Here is a 17,243-nt window from a genome sequence, read left to right on the forward strand (position 1 = left end):
ACTAAAAGTGCACAGTAGCGTTGCGAGAATGACACAACGGTAGTTATCTGGGATACTACTTCGTTTTTGGTAAATAACTTTGCAACAACTTGTCAAGCTTCATCTCTTATTGGAGAAAGATGTTAGAAAAAGATACCAGGCCACCTAGCAGTCAGTGTAGGCTATTCTGGGCACGACAGCCTGGACAGTTGAGTAAATGGATTATGGCCTTTAGATTCTGGTTTCGTGAAGACTAAGCTGACCAGGTTAGTAGGCTGCCGGCTTTCCTCTTTGTCCTTGCACACTTTATGCTTGACGAGATGCTTAAGCAAATGGAATGGGCCACCGCTAGGAGGTACCCGAGCTATGCGTCGGCAGCCCAGGCGAGCAGAAATGGCTAACAGTGGCTCCCTGGGCTCGGCGGGTCCAGGCGGGTGGCGCTTTTCCAAGGTCAGGGTTGCGATAAGCTTATCAGTGGAGCGAGAAGGACTATCAGGAACTAACGGTCTTTTAATCTAAACCGCGGAGGAGGAGAGCGCGCCTCTAAAGCGTTGCCACATCCTGAGGTCTGCGTGCTTGGGCACCAGCTGCCTGCACATCTGGATGCAGCAGTGCCTTTCCCCGCAGGGCGGAGGCGACGCGGAGGACCCGGTGTGCACGCACCTCCTCGTGCGCGCGCTCGCTTGCGCCCGTGAGCGTGTGTGTGTCTGTGTGTGCGCGCGCGCGCGCGACAGTCGGCTGGAGCCGCGGCTCCGGCACCGGCTAATGGGGATGGGGAGGAGGGGGGGCCCAGGAAGGAATAAATCTCCGCCGGCGTCCTCGCTCCTCGCTGCGGTTTAGCAACCACCCAGTTTAGGAAATACGAGGGTGACGGGGGCAGGGTGACAGCCAGGGCACGCCGGCTGCGTGTCGGAGGGTCGCAATATCAGCCAGTCTCCGCCACACTCTGTGATTTATGTATTTCCATCTCGGGGCGGGGGCTGTTATTCCGTATTGTCTGCCTCGATCTCCGGAGAACAAGGGCAGGAGAGCGGGGTGCGCGCTCCGGGCGAGCGCCGCGGCTCCGCACGGGTCGGAGGAGGCAATTTTGCGGGTGGGGGCGGGAGGGGAGACCTTGATTTCCGCCAATCCCCGCGCGCGTGTCTGCGAAGTCCGGGGCGCAGCGGAAGGCTGCGGCGCGCCGCGGGATGAACTGATGAGAGCGAGTTCTTTTCTTCTCCGGGCGGGGCGGGGAGAGGGGGTCCCGGCGGGCGAGGCGGGAGGGCGCGGGGCAGGATAGCGGTCCCGGGCCGCCGTGGAAATTTCCAAGGACTCGGTGCGGCGCGGAGAGCGCGCCTGGGGGGGGGGGGTGCCTGGCGGCGCGGCGGCGCGGGAGGGGGCGAAGGGCGACGGAGAGTCGCTCGGAAGGGGCCGCCGCGGGCCAAGTGTCTGGGCGGGGGCCCAGCCTTTTACCGGACCCTCGCCGACGGCGACCGTGATGCTGCAGAACCGGCGGGAGCGCCCCGCCACTGCCGCGCTCTGCCCCTTCGGCGACCCCGGCGCCCGCCTCCTGCAGGGGGAGCGACCGTGGCCATAGCTCATGACTCGCGTCCCGGCCACGTCCCCTAGAGAGAAATCCTTCAAAAAGTTGCATTTTCAAACATCCTTGCGCTGACCTTTGGGGCCGTGGGGGCCGAAGAAGCGTGCGTGCGTGCGCAAGCAAGAAAGCCAGAGGTGTCTTGTGCATGGGGGGCTGGCGCTGGGGGCACCTCCCGCGGCCACTTCGCCTAGCTTTGTGCTGAGGCTCCGGCCCCCGCCCCCGGGACGCCGGGACTGTGATGACCCCCTGCGGGCGGGCGCGGCGACACACAGCCAGGGGGGCCATGGCCGTTCTGGCGTGGAAGTTCCCGCGGACCCGACTGCCCGTGGGTGCCAGTGCCCTCTGTGTCGTGGTCCTGTGTTGGCTCTACGTTTTCCCCGTCTACCGGCTGCCCAACGAGAAGGAGATCGTGCAGGGGGTGCTGCAACAGGGCACCGCGTGGAGGAGGAACCAGACAGCGGCCGGATTGTTCAGGTACTCCTGCCCTCGCGGCTCCTCCGCCCTGGTGTCCTTTCCTCCCGGTGAGCCCAGGACGGGGTCACCGGCGAGGACCGCCTCGCACCGTCTCGCAGAGGCATCCCTTTCATCTAGTCTTTCTCGTCCTGTCCCCCCCCCCCCCGCCCTTTTGTGCCATTCCCAACCCGGAGACTTTAGTCAGGGTCCCTTCCCATCCCTTACCCCAAGAGATGTGCAGACACCTGCTTTGCACACGGAGAGATTGTACACTTTTCTTCCCAACCCTGTGTTGTATTTAACAATTTGTTGATGATCAACGGGAAGGAGAACCCAGGATAACTTTAGTGGCTTGCACTGAATGAGAATTTATTTCTTGGGCTCTGCAGACATCTGAAGCTATGGAGAACCAGAAGCAGGAAAGAACCGTCTTTCCTAGGTTAGACGAGCAGTTGCTAACATAAGTCACCAGGGTGGGAGTGATGGGCAAGTCTCGGGCAGTGAAAACACGAACGGATCCTGCAGCTTTGTGCAGTGTGCCCACCGCAAACACAGAGCTCTCTTACTGACTGTGCAATTTTACGTTGAAATATCAACAACTTCCTAATATAATCTCTTCATTTTATGCACCACAAACTGATTCTTTAGAAGGGTGAGTTACTTGCCCAAGGTCATTACCTTTGACGTGTGGGTGCTGGAATTTTCATCACTTAAAGCTCCAAAGCTCCCAGTTCTTTTTCTTGGTATAGGCTATGGATGCCTCTGGAAGATGGGAGATGTACTTTAGGCAGGGATTTGGAATCAGAAAACAAACAGAAAACCAAAGCCAGGTTGGAAAGCAGAACTCTGAGAATCACTCAGAGGTTGTAGTTTCCCTACCTTTCTGGGAATTTTAGATTAAATGTCTAAAAATAAGTTCCTGGCAGCAGGGGGTTGTGCAGTGAAGATTGGAGGGAAGGCAGAGGTGCTTCCTTCCTCTCAGTCTCTCCAGGCGTGTTGAGGGTATACCCGTGCTTCCACCGCTGTGAGATGCCCCTTTCACCTTTAGTCTCTGGGGCTGAAGATGCTGCGGTTGGCTCTTCCTGTGATTGTGTGGTCTGGGCGGGGAATGTTTTCCTCTGCTCTGCAGAGGATTTTTCTCATCAGGGTATGGGCAGGTGAGTTCCAACTTCCATGTTTCTCACAGCAGTCATTTACAAATGTTCAGAAACATCTGTACATTTTAAAAAACTTTTTAAAACATAGGGTTTCCCTCCCCTTCTCAGGCCTGCTCCCGGAAAGGTCAAAAAGATAATATAGCTCATTCTTTCAGATGAAGGTAGCTGAATTCTCCCTGGGAGGGAATGCTTTTCCTCTCTCTTTTTAGAACTCCACTATCATTATGTTTAAAAATAACCCCACTCCTCTTAGAAGTGTATAAGGGTTAATTTTCCCTTTGCTTCACAGTATTGATTGTTGGACTCAAAATCAGGCAAAAGGCATAGCATCCAGCAATTCTTTTCTCTAAAGACAGAAAGCACTTTCATTTCAAGTAATACAAGGAAATAAGTTAAGAACTTTCCATTGGTTTGCAATGAAAGAGTCCATTTTTTTTATATAAGAGGGGGAATAATGATGCTCTGTTAGAGAATAGATTTCCTTTTAGAGGACACATCAAGTGGAAAATGCTTCATATGCTGAGAAATGCAGGCTGATAGTTTCTGAGACACATTTGCTCCTTGCTGTCTGTAGCCTGGAGTAATCTTCAGTGTGTTTGGCTGTCATTTGGTCTGGTCTCTATGTGCAGAGAATTACTTATGAAAATCCATACACTATAAAAACTGCCCAAGCACACATCTTTCAAAGTTAATGTGTGTGAAACTGTTTTAAGGGGCATCATTGCTCATTGAAAACAGTTTGAACTTCAGACTAGAATTCTGAATTTGTACATTGACTGTGCCATGAGTAGATAAACAGCATATTATCTTTGGCAAATTATTCTAGCTCTTTGAGTCTTAGCTTCCTTATTTATAAAATGAGGATAATAACATTTACCTTGCAGTGTTGTCGTTATAAGGTTTAAATTAAAAAAAAAACTGATGCCAAGTGTCTGGTACATTGTGTACCCAGAAAAATGGTTGTTTTATAATTGCTATAAGTTATAATTTCCTATATATGTTGCAGCTTTAATAAGGACATCTAGCCAGCCCATAAGAATTTGGAATATTCCACCTGCTAAATTTACAGAGAAACATTATTGGTCCCTATTCCCATCCCCACCCACATACACTTAAGCTAATAAACAGGGTCAAGGAAGGTAGGAAAAGTTTCATGGTTTATGTTAACAATTTGTTTTACTCTGCACATTTAATAAGATCCATTTTTTTTAGCACCTGGATTGTTAGTAGGTTGTTAGTATATGGGTAGTAGTGCATGCTTGTTAGATATTAGGTCAGCCAGGAGTCTATTATGTTAAGGAGACACAACTTTGGCAGACAAGTATCTGTGTTTCTCCAGTCTGAAACATCTGCACAAATAAAAATATATGTACAAAAATGTACAGTGTGTACTTATATGTGGAGATATGTGCACATTTATTTATAAACCATGGAATGGTGTCAGATATATGTATAAATATATATGTAGATACATCTATACAAATATTTGCAATCAGCCAATCGACCAGTATTTAATGAGTGACTACTGTGCACAGATACGAGTTAGACCCTTGGAGATAGCAGTGAGTAGGAAGGACAGGTGCCTCCTATAAGAGAGCTTACCTCCTACTAGTGGATGACTGACAAAAACAAACAAACAAATAAATATGATGATTTAAAGTACTGTTAAATGCTGTGAAGACAAAAGAGTCTTTTACTGTATTTATAAGCATCAGAATTTCAGGTTTTGTTTTGCCCTCTGTGCTTCTGTTCACTGTTGTGATTTTCTTCTTCTTCTAGCTCAGCAGTTGTTCTGTACTGACTTCTCCTGGAAAATTGCACAGGAGATGGCAGCAAGAACGTAATAAAGCTGCAAGAGTTTGAACTAAATAGGAAGTTTTCCTGATATTTATTTGGTAATAGAAAGATAAAGAAACCAATTGACCCTGTCATTAAAAGACTGTCTTAACTCTTACTGCTTCTGGCTGAGTAGTATTGTGGGAATTGTCAAACCAAAGCAGTGTTTGTCTTTCCTGCCAGATCCTTACCCATTTCATTTGCTGCTCAAAAATGAAACTCAGCTCAGTATTTTTTTGATTGTTGGCACCTGACATGGTAGCAATAACAATAACAGCAAGAAGCCTAACAAATTTTAGGTGCTTGTTATCTGCTTGACAGTATGCTAACGTGTATTGTCTCATTTAATCCTTACAAGCACCTTGTATAAATGGATATCTTATTGTCCTCAATTATAAAAAAGAATATGCCCTTGTTCCTCATCAACGGACTTGCTATAATCCCATGGGAGAGGCAGATATGTGTATAATTAACTTACTAACTAGAAATAGGGCCATGAAAGAGAGACAGCATAGCAGAGTGAAAAACTTATGGATTTGGGAGTTGTCAGAACATGGTTGGAATTCTAGCTGTATCACTTTGTAGTTGTGTGATCAATGATAAATCCAACTCTCAGAACTTCAGCTTTCCCCTTTGTAAGATGGGTTTTGTAATTATGTCTTACAAGTTTGTAGTGAAAATTACATGACAGCATCCAGAGAGCACCTAGAAGGGTGCTTGCCACATATCTCTGTTTAATACGTGGTCATTATAACAACAGAAACACAAGCAAAGTCCTGGGGAAGTTTGTAGAACATGACACTTAATTCTACTGCGAGGAGGGAGATCAGAAGGTTTCAGAGAGGAGATGGTGTTTCTATGAAGCCTTGAAGGATGGTAAGATGGTCCAGGCAGAGAGAACTGTGAGGCAGAGAGCTTTGGAAGTGCTTGGGGTGTATCCAGTGTGGAAAGGTATTAAGTTGCCCAGTGGAAAGGTAGACTGGAAGGTAAGTGGAAACCAGGTTAGAATCTTTGGATGTATTTAAGGTGTGGCTCATGAGAAGTGGACAGAGATCAAGTACCCAAGGGTACTGGCTATGTGTTAGCTATCAGCAGAGGTGGCATATCACTGTTATCAGTGGATTTGGGGATCTAAAGTAGAGGATAATAAAGCAAAGTGGTTGTTTTGAAAATTCTGTTGACTCACTGGTTGGTAACCATTACTCTAAGCATTAATGTTCTTTCATCTTCCAAATTCTGAGCAATCCACTACTCTAAGCAGTTTTACCTTTCCATGGCTTCTTTTCTTTCACTATTTTCAAATCCATGGATGTTAAAAGCTTCAGATATTTCCATGGGTGTCATGGTGGTGGCAGATGGGCATTAGGGGTAGAGGGGATGAGAAATAGGTGTAGCCATCTGTACAGATGAGATATAAAGTTTTGTAAGTTGGGGATTTGTGGAATTCACTTTTAAAAAGTAGTTTAGGAAAAAGATGGTTTAATAAGTTTTAGTGCTTAAGAAAATAAGGTACAATTACGTTGTGAATTTACAAATATGAACACACCTTATCAGCAATAATCATAATAGAAAAATCAATTATTAACATTTATTCTTAATGTTACCAGGCCCAGTTCTTAGAGCTTACGTATGTTGTCTTATCTTTTGTCCTCAAAGTAACTCTATAAAGTAGGTTTGTGAATGTTCTTTGTTTTACAGATGAGGATGTAGAGGTTCAGAGAGATCTGTGAACAAAATAATGGAGTTGGATTTCCAACCTGGAGCTATTTAATTCTAAATCTCATGCTTGTTCCCTGATAATCTTGGATAAGTGAGGCATTGCTGTATATATTCTCTTACGATCTGGCCCTGAGTACTTCTCCAGTGTCATCTCTCATCACTTTTCCTGTTTATGTTTTAGTAGTATTGGAATCACTGGAGCTCTTGAACTAGGCAAGGCTGTGTTGGTTTTGCTTGAGGCGTTCCCTCTGCCTGGAATGATTATTTGAGGGTCACATCTTCATGCCCTTCACCTGGCCAATTCCTACTCATCTCTTGACAGTGCATTATAGTGGTTAGGAGCAAAGATTCTGAAGTTGGCTGTGCTCAAAACCTGATTCTGTTACTTGCTGTGATCTGTAAAATGTGGCCTGTTAGGACTGTTGTGAAGATTAGATTTGATAGTATGTTGAAAATGATTAGAACTGTTTCAGGCATATATTATGATGAGTGCTCAATCCATGTTAGCTCTCCTTCCTCCTTCCTCCCTCTCTGTTAGAAGCATTTCCTCTCTGCTTTTTTTGTTAATACAAAATACATATTATTGTATTTCTTTCAGTTATCCAAAATATCTACTCGTATGCGTCAATGACTATTACCATAGAAAATGCTGGGACTATGGCAGTGAATGTAACAAAATTCTCGCTTTCTTGGAATTTATAGGTTAATGAGGGAAGACAGAAAATAAGCAGATAAATATACAAATATCTGAGAGTGACAGGTGCATTAATCATGTTGTTTTAAAAGTTCTAGTGTATTTTTCTGCCCAAGCTCCTTGAGTGCAGGGACTGTGTCTCATGCATATTTTCATCTCAGAGCCTAGCGTGGTCCCTAGCACACCAAGTTTTGTTTAGCTATCGTGTGAATGAAAGTTTTAGAAAGGCTTGGAACCAGATATCCAATCAGTCAGTCAGCAAATATTTAATGAAGACCTACTGTGTGTCCAACACTCTGCTTAGCAGTTTGGGGGATCCAAGGAATATGGCGTCCTCTCTCTTCTCAAAGAGCTCTTACTCTCGAGCAGAGTTTCCTAGTCTGAACACACCGACATTCTGGGCTGGGGACTTGCTGTCGTGGAGGGCAGTCCCGTACATTGTAGAATGTTCAGCAGCATCTCTGGCTTCTGGCCCCTGCCCACTAAATAAGACAATCAAATATGTCTCCAGACTTAGCAAAATAAACCCTGGGGTGCAAAAATTGTCCCTGGTTAAGAACCATTGCTTTAGAGAAACAAAATCAACCCACTTGACAGGATTAAAAACCCCGTGAAAATATATGCAATTAAGAACTAAATTTGATAACCACAGTATAAATCCTTTGATTATTTAGGGAAAGGTGGTGTCTCTGCTGGCTCGAGTAGTTGGAGAAGGCTTCCTGTAAGAGGAATGAATGAACGGCACATGATAGATGGGCACATCCTGGTTAGGGAAGGATCAGGAGAGGGGATGCATTTTAGGATATTTACTGTAAGCAACTGTCTCCACTGAAAGCTTATGTTCTCATTAGTGACCCTGTAAGCCCTTGCAATAGGAGTCCGTGCTTTGTGCCCTACACTTTAGGGAGCCACACCCTGCTTTTCCTCTGGTTTTATCCCTTCTCAAGGAATTACCTGCCCAAATGACCCACACCCACTTCTACAGCCTGCCTGCCTGTGTGGGGCCTTTTCTCCAACCTTTCTCCTGAGAGCAGCTTGTCCTGCTGGTGTGGACAATCCTAGTCCCAAGGGATGGCCAAGGGGCAGCTCTTTGAGGGAGGGGGAAGCTGTGAAAGGAACTTGGATATGGGACTATGGGGTCCACATGTGCACATGGGGTGGTCTCTCCCTGTGTCCCCATGTTCTAGTGCCAAGCTTCCTAGAGTTTGAGAAGTCCGCATGTGAATCTGGCATTCCAGGTTGCTGTGCAGGTTTTGTCCAGGGAGGAGGATACAACATATTTCATCTATTTGTTGGTTTATTAGAACTTGTTAGTATTTAGATACATGTGTATTTTTGTCCCCTGCCTTGCAAATGGGGTTGGTTAGAGTGCCTTTGGTTTACACTGAACAATCAGTACTCAACTGAAAAATTGTAGTGGGTTATTTGCAACTTAAGAGTCTATTAGTTTTCATTTGAGAGAGGAGTATTTTATGAAACTAGTTGGATTCATTGAATGATTATATATGTTAATGTAGAGTATGACCAGTTAGTCTTTTGACAACGTTGTGAATCCTCGTGGAAGTGATGCTGTCTGTTTATGTTTAATGTACTCACTCATGATGAAGTTGATAGATTTCTAGTAAAATATAATACTTTTTAGCTTTTCCCTTCTAATCTGGCTCTATCAGGAGCTGTGTGACCTTGGTAAAGTTGCTTAAGCTCTCTGTACCTTTGTTTCGTCATCTGAAAAATATGTGTAATATGCTCATCCACTTCCTAGGTTTGTGGTGATAATTAAGTCAGATAATTAATGTAGAATCCAGAGCCATTCGTACCTGGCTGGGTGAGATGATAGGAAGCTTGTTCCCACCTGGAAAGAGTCTGGACTTTGGGGTCCCAGAGATCAGGATCTGATCCTGGTTCTGTCATTTATTAACTTTGTGACCTTGAACAATTTGCCTGGCCTTTTTGAGCCTTAGCCATGAGTGGCAATTGTTACCTTGAGAGGATTAGGTACTGAATAATTGCTAATTACTAGTCTATAATGAGGAGAGAAACCATGTCTTGGGACACATTCTGTGCCTATTAATTTTACCTTCAGTAAAGGAATATCTGACAATGAAATATGACCTTATGACACATCCTCTCCTTCCAGAGAGTTAGTATTAAGAATGCTGGAATATGGAAGATTTTAAGGAGGACAGCAGAGCCCAGCATTGTATCACCTGACTTCATTCATTCAGCCACATTTGCTCAATGCCTGTTACGTGCCCGTTAGGTGCTGGGGCTACAGTGATGAATCTAAGACATGGTCCCTGATTTTATAAAATTTGTGGTCTAATCAACAGCAGGCTTATCCTTAGCTTTGCTGTTCACATTTCTGTTGCCCATGGTCAAATGCAGTCCAAAAATATTAAATGGAAAATTCCAGAAATAAACAATTAGTAAGTTTTAAATTGCCCGCCATCTGAGTAGCATAATGAAATCTCTCAGCATCCTGCTCCCTCTCTCCCAGGATGTGAATAATCCCTTTGTTCAGCGTCTCTACTCTGTTGAGTTTCCTTATTGCTAGTCGCTTAGTAGCTGGCTGGGTTATCGGATCGACGGTCGTGTTAATGCAGTGCTTGTGTTCAAGGAACCTTTATTTGACTTGACGGTGGTCTCAAAGTGCAAGAGTAGTGATGTTGTCATATTGTTATAAAGGTTCTATTTAATTATTCTTTATTGTTAATCTTTTATTGTGCCTAATTTATAAATTAAACTTTATCTTAGGTATGTATACATAGGGAAAAACTGTATATCTAGGTCTTGGTACTATCCACGGTTTCAGACGTCCACTGGGGGTCTTGAAACATATCCCCCACAGATAAGAGGGACTACTATTCTATGATTTAACTTGAAATTAAAGAAATTGCATAATGCGATGTTCCAGGGGTGACAGTTTGTTGTGGATAATTGTGATGAATTTTGGAGTGATTGGTCTTGTCCCATGTGAACTGTCTTTTAGCTGTGGCATTGCGTGAGAGGGAAGCAGCCAACACCGTACGAGATGTCTCACTCCTTTAATTAGGTGCCAGGAGGAAGCTGAAATGAATTCAGAGCCAAACATTCTCCATTTTTCAGGTCTTGAGTAATGAAGTACGCTACCAGCGATTTCTAGGTGATCGTAATGAGAAAAGGGCACTTTTGAACAATGTGCTTGTTTCCATTATTGATACAGTAAATATATTCAGTACATGAGTTTATGTCCCTAATGTTCATTTTAAAATTTTGTAGTGTTTATTACTCATATTTGTCTGATTTTGGAAATAATATATATTTACTGTAGAAAAAACTGAAAACGTAGTAAAGAGGAGAAAACAAAAACCTGCTCATAATCCCACTGAAACCACCTTTTATATAATTAAGAAAAGGCCGTAAGGTGGAAAATGTGGTAAGGGCCTGAACTCTCCGAAGGTAAAGGCATAGTTAAATTATATATGTGTGTGTGTGTGTTTGTGTGTGTGTGTGTACACAAACACTCACTGCCCCCCAGCCATTTGTCCTTAGCCTGCTTTCCTATAATTGCTTACTACTCAAGAGCCATATAACTGATGGCCGTAAAGATTCTCAGCTTTCTTCATTGCCTCCGTAGATAACATCACCCTTGTGAAACCTAAGGGTGGTCTTTGACATACATTCCAGGCCCTGCATTCCAGTGGCCCAGCTGACCCCCCCAGACCAGTGGCCCACACCAAGGCACCAACTCCTGTGACCTGGGAACTGACTCAGCCTGAGAAGCAATTTCTACTTCCTAACCCTATGAGTTCATCCCCAGCCAGTCAGCAGACCCAATTCCCTGGTCCTTTGCCTGCCAAACTATCTTTAAAAACCCTGGCCCCCAGATTCTCGGAGAGACGGATTTGAGACCTTCCTCCCATTGATTGCCTCACATGGTGCCTGTGATATTAACCTCTTTCTCCTTTGTAAGCCCTGCTGCCTCAATGTATTGGCTTCCTCTCTAACAGCAGGCAGTGAAACTGCTTGGGTGGTAACAGATTTGGGGGCTCATCCAGCATCACCTTTGTGGGCGTTTGCCTGCTGTTTGGTGTCCTCTTGCTGGTGGGGTGGATTCAGAGATGTGTCCTACCAGCTACTCAGTTCTCTTGGACTGAGGGCCATCTCTGACGCCATCCGCACTGGTGGGACATTGTCGATCCATAGTGCTTGGACCTGTTCAGAGTGAAGAAATGGTTTTTGGAACTAGAAGACATCCTTGGTGAGCGTTCTAAGCCCACCCAGCACCCTCTTCCTTCTCCTGATTCTTGGCCCCTCTAGCAGCACTGTGGCTCCTTTGCAGGTCTTGGCTGGCTCTCGTATAGGTTAGGAAGAGTCTTGTCTTGGAGAGAGGTCTCCCCAGCTGGACAGAGAATAGAAGGTGTGTCTGGAAGAATACTCTTGAACTTTTGGGTTGACTTGTTTTGGAAAGCCTTTTGTTTGCTCCGTTAGACATATTTATGTGATTCCCTTTCCTCTCAGAAACAGCATTTTCCTTTGCTGCTCTGTCTTTCTGTGGTGTTCTGTCATGGAGAGGGGCACCAGATAAAATTCCCTCTTGTCTTGCTTTGTGTTCCTGAGAGCTTGTCTTGAGACCACGTGGGAGCACTCCCCTTTGGTCTTCACCATCGAGGGATGCAATTGTTGGGTTGCATTCGATGACCAGCATAAAAATGGTTGGGAACCCAAGATTTTTTTGTTCTGAATGTGGCAAGCTCTGGGGAGTGTTTGTCATAAAAGGTTCCATTCATAAGGGGCTTTTGTCGCTTCAACCATTGTTTTTATCTTAGCCTACTTCTGGGAGAATGAGGGGATCTCTGGGATTACATCTGAAGAGGCTTTTGGATTAATTCTCTTTGGAGTAAGCACATCATTAAAAATCAAAGGACAAAAATGAATCCTTTCAATTAAAAAAATTCCTAAATTTTTTTTGAAAAAATAGATTTCAGAGATCTCTTATTCTCAACAGTTGTCTTATTTATATTTATGAAAAGATCAAACTAAAAGGAAAACATGTAACAATTTCATGGCTAGCCTTAAAAATTCTCTTTCCAAAATGCAAGAGCCAGTATCTGATCTAAAACAATGATAAAAATACTTTGTACACTACCCCTGGGGGCAGGGCGATGAAGGCTGACTTACCTTATAGCCTAATGGTTAAGGTTCTGTGCTTTTTGTCTCAACAGCCTAGGTTTGATTCCCAGGCAGGGAATGAGTCTGCTCTGGTTTTATATTTGTGTGACTTTTGCCATTTATTGATTCTTTTCCCTTCCACATACAACTTTTTTTTTTTTTATTTCAGCTCATCATGGGGGTACATAAGTTCAGGTTATATACATTGTCCCTGTCCCGCCCATCCCCCTGAGTCAGAGCCTCAAGCGTGTCCATTCTCCAGACAGTGTCACATACAACTTTTGATTTTCTGTATTTTGCGGGGAAAGGGGTGGTCATAGGGGGCTTTTAGACACTTATGTATAAATGATCAGCCAAGAAGCTGGGACTCTATAAAATATGGCCAGACAGAAATGTGGGTTACACGTGGTTTATGGCTAGCGAGACTTTCATTTCTTTGAGCTGTTTTTGTGGCTTCTCTGGATCTCATAAAAACTGATTTCTACCTCTTTGGAGACACGTCTTGCTTCCGTGATTGAGTTATAACCTTGGTTAAGGCTTATTGGTTTCCACTTAGAAGGGTATTTTTAGTTAAAAAGTTCAAAAGCAAAAATGTCAGCTGTTTGCCAAAGTCTGCTCCATTTACCTTAACTTACCTCTTTGGTCTTTGGAGGTACCAGAAATTACTTTGTTATTATGAAAATATTTAACCTTGGTATTATTAAATTAAGTTTGGCCTGATGCTCCTTCCTTACACATTTTTTAATTTGGCCTAAAGGTTTCTCTGTACATAGTGAGCTACAGCTCTTCTTGTGCTTAATCACTGATTTTTGGCCAATCAGAGGCGGCCAGCTGTTCAATCTATGTTTAAATAAGGCAAACGCTGAGCTGTGACCAATCCAGCTGTTTTTGTACCTCACATCTGTTTTCTGTATGTCACTTTCCTTTTTCTGTCCATGAATCTTCTTCAACCACGTGGCAGCGCTGGAGTCTCTCTGAACCTGTTCTAGTTCTAAGGGCCGCCCTATCTGCAAGTTGTTCTTTGCTCAATTAAACCCTGTCAAATTTAATTTTTCTAAGGTTTTTCTTTTAACAGATGATGTCAGAAGTGGGTTCCAAAATAGAGCTCCCAGAGACCCCCAGGAGCAAGGTGCCCACTAGGCCCACTGTGTCCACTGCTCTCTTGAAGCAACTGGGGATCGTGGGCAAGTTCTCTCTTGGACCCCGAGGCTCCACAAATTTGTGTTTTGAACCCTACAAGTTTGTTTGAACAAATTTTCGATTCCAACTGGGTTTGAAAGTCACAACCAAAACTGGGCTGGGTCCAGGGATCAGATTGGATCCCATAATTAGCTGGCTTGGATCCAGTTAGAAGCCTCAGATGTCTGGGTCAGACAGAAACTGGCAGTAAATGACAATACTACAGGTGTAACAGAGGGACCAGCCTGAAAAAAAAAAGGGCAAAAAGATTTTCTGTCATTTTAAAACTTCTCCCACTCTTTTGGGAACTGCATTCTGGCCTGCATCCCTGAGGCAGGTTGTCTTTTGTTAAAACTCCCTGGTAGTCCCAGCCCCCAGGGTGGGCAGCTGGCAGAGTTCACAGGCTTTGTCTGTGGCCAAGAGGGGACAGTTAGAACAGTTAACTACAGTAATCGCCTGAAGCTGAGAACCCTCTCTTTAAACGCTCTGTATTTCTGCCTATGTGGAGGAAATTTGGGATTTTGAGACGAGAAGGTATACCATATTTCCTCCTTTGCCGGCAAAGTATTCTCTCTCTTTCCTTCCTCCTCAAACAGTTTGTTCTCATTATTTGGCCTTGGGGACAAGTGGCTGAGCTTTCGGTAACACAGGGGGTGCAAGCTCCAGCTTTCAGGAATTCGCAGATATTTCTGTCTTCTATCTTTCTATTTCTTTGCTGCTTTTTTTTTTTTTTTTTTTTTTGCGTGCTTGGGTAAGTAAAAATCATTACCTAAGTTGATCTTGGAGATGTGAGAACCAAAGCCAAGATTCAAGGTAAAAATGGGATCTTTAATTTTTGAAGAACTGAGTAGTCTACCTTCTGGCTGTGCCTACCTACATATAAGTATTAGGCCCCAGAAGTAGCAAATGTTTACAGGATGGTAAAATCTTACTAAAGGTAAAATTACAATGAAATGTTCCAAATCGACAACTTTATGAAATGCACTTAAAAATGAGGGCCCCCAAATTAGTCTCATCCAGGGATGCCTATTGATGTGCAGAAGCTTATAAAAAGATTTAAAAATCTCTTTACAAAAGGCAAATAAGAAGCTTAAGTGATGAATTAACAAGAAATATTAAACCTGCTCTGAAGGCAAAAAGAAAGGTGTCCTGGATAAAGTGTTTCCAAAAGGTAGGCCCTCCGGTAAAATAGACTTGCTTCTTTTTCAGATGTGTTCATGCTGATTCCAGGCAGAGAAATGCCTTTTTGGTTTTTTTTTAACCCTATTCTTTAGTGGAGTCAGTCTATCCTGAACTCAGTAATTTTAGTTAAGAAGTGGTAGCTGAGTTAAAAGACCACCTTCCTAGAACACACCTTTCTGGCATTGAACTGGCTATTTTGAAACTTTTTTATACAGAAATTTAAATCCGTAAAGGAAATTTTCATTTGTAAGGGTATCTGAAAGGAAGAACTGAGTCACTAGAGTCTCTTACCATTGTTCTAAATGTACATGTTTAAGTTACTTTCCCTGGTCATCTTGTCTTAACTGGGACTGTGCATTCAACCTTTTTTTCCTTTAGTATGAACAAATGATGGTATAATATTTAGGCCTGAAGTCTTAGCTCTGTGCTTTTGAGGTATAAATTTTCTGCCTTGTTTCATGCAGGGGTCATCTCTTTAAAAGGCAAATTGCTGCCTAGCTAACAATTGCTTAGAGCAATAAAATAGGTAATGAAAAGATTGATAATCTGAATGGGAAAAATGTGTTTAAAAGCCAGCAGATTAAAATTGCTTATAAAAGCTGTAAGACCTGCTTCTGTCTGTGTGTCTGTATGTCTGTGTGTCTACTGATGTTATTATGTGTATGTGATAATTTCACTGCCAAAATATATAAAAGGGCTCAACTAATTGGCTTTAAAAAAAGTAAGTGCTCAAATCAAATATTTTATCAGGAAAACTGAAACTAATTCAAATGCCTTTTAGTTCACCTAACTTTAGTAATCTTTGGTGAATAAAACTAGTTTTAAAATTGTTATTGAAGTCTAGATGTTTTAAGGTCATAAAACTGCTGCTTCTATAGTATTTTTAATACTTGCTAGATTTGACTGTGAGCTTATGTGTTTGATTTGTGAGCCTCTGGATTCTGAGGTCTGGATCTGTGGCCACAGTGAGGCCTGGGGACATGTCCTCAGGGCCTAGTCCAGCAGCTATAAGGCACAGTCTAGCCCAATATGGCCCCTGCCTAAGCTTTGCCTTCTGGCTATTCTGGGAGGGATTGGATCCTCCAGGCATCTACTGCAAGCTCTACCCCTGGTCTGTAAATTGAGAACTCAGACAGGCCCTGCCCTTTGTAGCCATCTTGGGTGCCAGGTGGACACCTGAGACCTAAGAGGACTGGGGAAGACATTAATGATGGTACCTGTATTGTAGTTTCAAAATTCTTTTCAGTAATTCGAAATCTTAAAGTCATGTTATGTTAAATTAAAGAGAATAATCATAAAATGTCTGAGTCCTTTATAAGTTAAAATACTAAAACAATAATTATTAAACATAAATTTAAGTTTATATACTTTGACATCTTGTTTTTATATGATATAGAAAGCTAAATATATTTAGACATGCTAATAAAAATTGGGAACTGATAACAGTTCAAAGTTACTTGAACTTCCTAAGTTTCTCTAAGAGCTGGCCTTGTGATTGATATGTGTAATTAGAGCTATAAGAGAAACAATTCTATATGCAAAATATATAAGAAAAATAGGATATATTTTTTGATAAGAAAGAGTTATGGGAAGGCATAGAAATAGTTTTGTTAAAAAAAGGAATTTTGCCTAATTTAAAGGTCTTAGAAATTGATTAAAATTAAATAATTAAATAAATAAATGACAAATAAAACTAAATGGATATAAAAGTTGGAAAAATGATAAAAATTATAAAAGGTTTATAAAAATCTTACCTTATGGCCAAATTGATTAAAATTAGATGGATTAGCTTATAGGTTTTATTAAAATTAGCTTTATCAATAGTAATACACTAATACAAAGGTAAAATTTTGTTTTCTCTTTTGAACAAGATTTTCCTATAGTGTTAATAGAAATAATAAAATATTTTTGTTCACCTTTGGAGTAAACTGCAAGAAAAAAAAGAGAGGAGGGAGAAAGGCAGAAAGATTCAGGTTATCACTTTATTAGCTTGTCTTTATTAGGTCTCATGATTGTTTGGGAAACTGAGTCTCCTATCTATCAAAGAGTAAGGTTTTTGCTTTTTAAAATCTTTGAATTAATCAGTTTGGCTAAATGAATGACTATAATTTTATAGTAACCTGTGGTCCTGTTTTATGACAAGTCTCTTAAGCCTTTGATATTTGACAGACTTTCCAACATCACAATTTTAAATTTAGTCTTGTTGACCTCAGACTAGCCATTTTCAAATATTAGGGCCAGTGAAAGTCTAAGAGAGACAAATTAGGTTTATTTGGTATCTTAAAAGTGTACAGGAAACATTGTCGAATATAAA

At 42.6% G+C, this 17,243-nt stretch overlaps 1 protein-coding gene across 1 annotated transcript in view; it reads left to right on the forward strand.

The window, feature by feature from the left end:
- Positions 1 to 1,319: 1,319 nt before the first annotated feature.
- Positions 1,320 to 17,243, forward strand: part of ST8SIA1 (ST8 alpha-N-acetyl-neuraminide alpha-2,8-sialyltransferase 1) — a 150,622-nt gene continuing 134,698 nt past the window's right edge. The window contains exon 1 of the mRNA XM_045554213.1: positions 1,320 to 2,032. Within this exon, the coding sequence (XP_045410169.1) occupies positions 1,797 to 2,032 (236 nt within the window). The 5' untranslated portion in view covers positions 1,320 to 1,796. The remainder of the gene's footprint in view (positions 2,033 to 17,243) is intronic.

Source organism: Lemur catta, chromosome 6 (assembly GCF_020740605.2).
Source record: "Lemur catta isolate mLemCat1 chromosome 6, mLemCat1.pri, whole genome shotgun sequence".
NCBI classification, from domain to species: domain Eukaryota; kingdom Metazoa; phylum Chordata; class Mammalia; order Primates; family Lemuridae; genus Lemur; species Lemur catta.